Raw genomic sequence first — 5,098 nt, 5'->3', positions numbered from 1 at the left:
CCCATCTCGAACTCTCGGGCCATAGTGGCCTGAATGCCAGTATGTAAACCCGCAACAAACCTCCATACTCTCTCCGAATCAGTAGGGAGTATCATAAGTGCATGGAAAGATAACTCAGAGAACCTCGCCTCATAATCGGTCATTGATATCTGAACCAATTGGAGATGCTCAAACTGAAACCGCAACTCTTCCCTCAGGGAGGGTGAAATATACTTATCCAGGAAAATATGGGTGAACCTGTCCCAAGTCATGGGAGGAGAATCTGCTAGTCTACCCAAAAGATAGGACTGCCACTACCTATGGGCCCTACCCTCCAGCTGAAAGGTAGCAAAGTCTACCCCATGGGACTCCAACATCCTCATGTTGTGCAGTTTGTCTCTGCACCGATCAACGAAGTCATAGGGATCCTCATGTCGCTCATCCCCAAAGACAGGAGGGTGTAGCCTGGTCAATCTATCCAATAGCTTATGCGGCTCGCTGGCCGCAACTGGTCTGGGCTCAGTGTAGCTGCTGCCACTAGTTGGGCTCCTCCCATGGGTAGTGCAGCCTGGGTCTGATATACAACGGCTGCCTGCCCATGGGCCTGAGCGATAGGGGTATGTGCTCCCCCGTCCACCTGAAATGTGGCTGGGTCTGCCAGAAATAAACTGGCGTGAGTCATAGTGTACATGAACCGCAGCATACGGCCCATGACTTCCTGAAATTTCGGTGTGAATGTGAAATCCACCAGAGCTGGCTCGGCTGCGGGCACTTCGCCCGCACTTCGGTAACAAGATCATCCACTAGATCCACTAGTGGCATAACTGGAACAATCTTGGGACGTCCTCTACCCCTACCACGGGCCGGAGCTCTCCCTCGGCCTCTAACAACTGGGGGAGTAGCTATTCCCTGGTCTAGAACCCCATTTGAGCGCGTTCTCACCATCTGTGAGAGAATAAGAGAATAATATTTAGTAATACATCAATTGCACGATAGGAGATAAAGAAAGGTAGTTTCCTAACACCCTATAGCCTCTTGAAGATAAGTACAGACGTCTCTGTACCGATCCGCAAGACTCTATTAGTCCTGATCATAACTTGTGAGACGTACGTGAACCTAGTGCTCTGACACCATGTTGTCACAACCCAATTTCAACTATAAGTCGTGATGGCGCCCAACATCACAGCTAGGCAAGACAACTAGTGATTTAAACGTGTATTCATTTTCTTTGAAAATTATTCGAGTAATAAAATTCTTCGTACTTGCAACAATTAAGAAAATATGAAAGGTCTGATAAATTAAAATCCAAGAAAAATAATTAAATCCAAAATTCTACAAGTATGTGTGCCAAGATCTGGTGTCACGAGTGTATGAGCATCTAGTAGATTATACAAATATTTCTAAATACTGTCTGAAATAAAATAGACATAATACATATACAAGAAGAGGCACTAGTTGCTGAAGAACGGCTAAGAAAGGCAGCTCACCACTAAGCCTTTGGGTAACGTGAGTACGCACCGGTAGGTCCTCATACAGCACCCGTCTCAGGTCCTGTACAAAAAGTGCAGCAAGCGTAGCATGAGTACGTAAATAACGTGTACCCAGTAAGTATCAAGCCTAATATCGATTAACAAACAGAATCAAATAAATTCATAAATTTCAATAATTTCCAATTTATCAATTAGCTTCATAAGATATAATAACATATCAAGGTATCGTGTAATTATTTTTATTAGGCACGATTCCTGCCGAGGTCGTTCGGCCCGATCCAGAGTATCGTGTACACTGTCAAGAGACGTGCGACATGATCCACAGATGCATCTATACTACCAAGGCATTTGGCCCGCTAACAAGAAAGATAGACATTTTCTTATGAACCTCCGCAATGAAAAGTCATTATTATATGGCTAACATATAAGGATGTGCAATTTCTATTAACAGTCAAATGATTTGTACAAAAATTCAAGTATATGAAACTTCAATATTTTACTATTTCTTCTAACAATTCACAATATAATTCCGATAATTTAATTAAATAAAAGATGCAATTATCACAAGTAGTTCATGATTTAATTCCTAAACTACCCGGACATAGCATAATTAGTAGCTACGCACGGACACTCGTCACCTCGTGCGTACGTAACCCCCACAATTAAAAACCATTATTAATTAAAATCACCTATGGGGTAAATTCCCTCTTACAAGGTTAGACAAGAGACGTACCTTGTCTCAAAGTCCACTTTCCAATCACAATGTCCCGTTAGAATCTCAATTCGATGCCGAAAAAATCCGAAACTATCCAAAAGTTATATAAAATAATTAATACATGCTCAATAATTCGAAACTACACTATTAAATAAATTACCCAACCCAAAATGGTAAATTCCTAAATTTCACCCAAGGCCCATATCCCCGGATTCCGGAAACTTTCGGATGAAAACGTTACCCACAATTTCAAGAACTCAAATATACAATTTTCATCCAATTCCATAACCATTTTCGTGGTTAAAATCTCATTTTTATACAAATCTAGGTTTTTTCCTTAAACCCTTGATTCCTGCAATTTACAGGTCATAATCTATGTTTTTAACTCAAATTGTATAGAATTAAATTACCTTTAAGTTGCTAGTTGAAATCCCCTCTCAAAAAGCTCCAAAATCACCAAAAAATAGAGGAATTACGGGCTAAAATGGCTGAGCCCTGATTTTTAATACATTCTTCCAAACAGCCCTTTCGCATCTGCGGCTCGCAAGCCGCGTCTGCGGCTTCGCATCTGCGGAAAAAGGCATCGCAGATGCGGCTTCCCCCTAAGCCGGCCCCGTTCTCTTTTGCGGTTAGCGACTCTCATCTGCGAGTCCGCTTCTGTGACTTGTATGTCGCATCTACGCCCCGTCCGCTTCTGCGGTCTCTTCCGCGCACCTGCGGGCTCGCACACGCGGCATCCCTTGTGCAGGTGCGATCCTATCAAAAGCAGAAAGCTTTAGATTTTCTCCCAAGTTCAAAATTAGTCTGATCCTAGTCCGGTTAACCCCCGGGGCCCTACCCGAACATACCAACAAGTTTGAGACCATAAAACGGACTCGCTCGAACCCTCGTAACGTGTAAAAAATATCAAAACTAAGAATCATACCTCAAACCAAATTGATTCAACTTAGAAATTTTAAATTCTTCAAAATTTGCGTGAAAGTCTTAAATCACCATACAGAGCTATTCCCAGGCTCTGAATTCCAAACGGACCTTAATTACTCCAAAACATACTCCAAACCAAATTTAAAGAACCTTAAACCTTTAAATAGTTGATTTTCACTATTAAGCACCGAAATGCTCTCGGGTTGTACAAAACCCGATTCGAACATACGCCTAAGTCCAAAATCATCATACGAACCTATTTTATTTGTCAAATCCCGATTCAGGGGTCGTTTTCTTAAAATGTGGACCGAAGTCAAACTTTGCCTTTTAAAGCCAAATTAAAGAACTAAGTGTTCCGATTTCAACCCGAACACTTCCAAATCCCGAACCAACCACCCCCGCAAGTCATAAATTAGTAAAAGCACATACGAGGAGTTTTATTTAGGGGAAAGAGGTTCTAAAAGTCAAAATGACCGGTTGGGTCATTACACGCTTATACATATATTCATGGATTTATTATGAGTATGTGAGCAAGAAATAAGTATTATCCCTGTACGGCTTGGTGGCAGCATGCACGGGGGAGGAAGGTTGAGCTTCAATACCTCTACCCCCCTTCTCCTTTATATAGGCTTAAAATTAAAAAGCCCAAGGTTCCCGAGTAGTCATGTCTACGCCAGAGAATCAGAAGGACTTTTTCTCACCGGTTCTGAATGAAATCACAACCCCCAAAATGAGGGTTGTGACATTGGAACATGATTCACAATGTCAAAGTTGGTTGGTAGCCTCTCTTCAGTGAACTGAGCTTGGAATAACTCCAGTGCCTCCTTAGCCATGTCGTCTTGTGAGTCAAGCCAATTACCATTATTGTCAAAGATTTTGTGCACTTGTAACCCATTTCTCCTTCCAGTAACATGAGCACGAAAGAACATAATATTCCTGTCCCCATCCTTGAACCACTGCATGCTAGCTTTTTGTCTACAAAATTTCTCTTATAGTGTAGATATCTAGTGAGGTCTGCCTGGACTTTATGAAGCTTTTCCTTATTTTGTGCAGTAAGATTAAATTCAAACTCAGTCTCATGAACCTTGATAACATCTTCCAAAGTTGCAATTTGTTTGAAAATGTCCCTAAATGTTGCTTTACTCCATACTGCCAGTGCATTCTTTATATTTTTCAACTTATTTTGGAGCAAGATGAAAGGGTTTCCCATGATGCCCGTGTGCCAATATTCCTTCATCACTTCCAAAAAATTTTCATGCTTTGTCTATAAATTAAGAAACTTGAATGGTTTCTTGACTTGGACAATGTTGACATTATAAGACAACAAGATGGGTGCATGATCAAAACTATATTTGATTAAGTGTTCAACCTCCAAAGCTGCAAATAGGTCTTGAAATTGTTGATTAGCTAAGAATATGTCTAGCTTCTTAAAGATGCAAGCATCGTCACATCTTCCATTCCACCATATATATAGACTTCCTTTAAAGCCAAGATCATAGAGGGCACAAGTGTCAACACAATGTGCAAAGTTCTCCACTTCACTAAGGTAAACAGGCAGACCCCCATACTTCTCTTCCTCAGTCAAAATAATGTTATAATCACCTCTTACAAGCCAAGGTGGTTCTATATCAGAAGTTAGATGGTATAAAGAGCCCATAATTTAATCCTCTCCACATCATCATATTTGGCATAGATTTGTGTGACTATCAACTCCTTCCCCAGTACTCTATGAAATAACTTGAGAGTCATTTGTTGTTACATGTCCATCATGATTTCCATATCTATGTCCTCGTCAACAAATGCCTAACTATTTCCATTCATATTTGAAAGAGAATCATGAATCCCCAACCTTCTTCTATATTCTTTGAACTTGTTGATGTCTTGCCAAGGTTTTATCAATCGAATTAAGTAAATATTATACTTTCTAAGGAGTTTAATCAATCTCTGGAAATCTTTTTATGTATTCATATATCTCACATTCCAAATTAGA

General features: G+C 40.6%; 1 protein-coding gene across 1 annotated transcript; it reads right to left on the bottom strand.

Moving 5' to 3' along the window:
• Positions 1-4,372: 4,372 nt before the first annotated feature.
• Positions 4,373-4,765, bottom strand: LOC142167314 (uncharacterized). The gene has a single exon (XM_075227479.1). The coding sequence runs from the start codon at positions 4,763-4,765 to the stop codon at positions 4,373-4,375; it is 393 nt and encodes a 130-aa protein (XP_075083580.1).
• Positions 4,766-5,098: the final 333 nt, after the last annotated feature.

This window comes from Nicotiana tabacum, chromosome 12 (genome assembly GCF_000715075.1).
Source record: "Nicotiana tabacum cultivar K326 chromosome 12, ASM71507v2, whole genome shotgun sequence".
NCBI classification, from domain to species: domain Eukaryota; kingdom Viridiplantae; phylum Streptophyta; class Magnoliopsida; order Solanales; family Solanaceae; genus Nicotiana; species Nicotiana tabacum.
The sequence above is the reverse complement of the archived record's forward strand: the minus strand, read 5'-3'. Positions and strand labels throughout refer to the sequence as shown.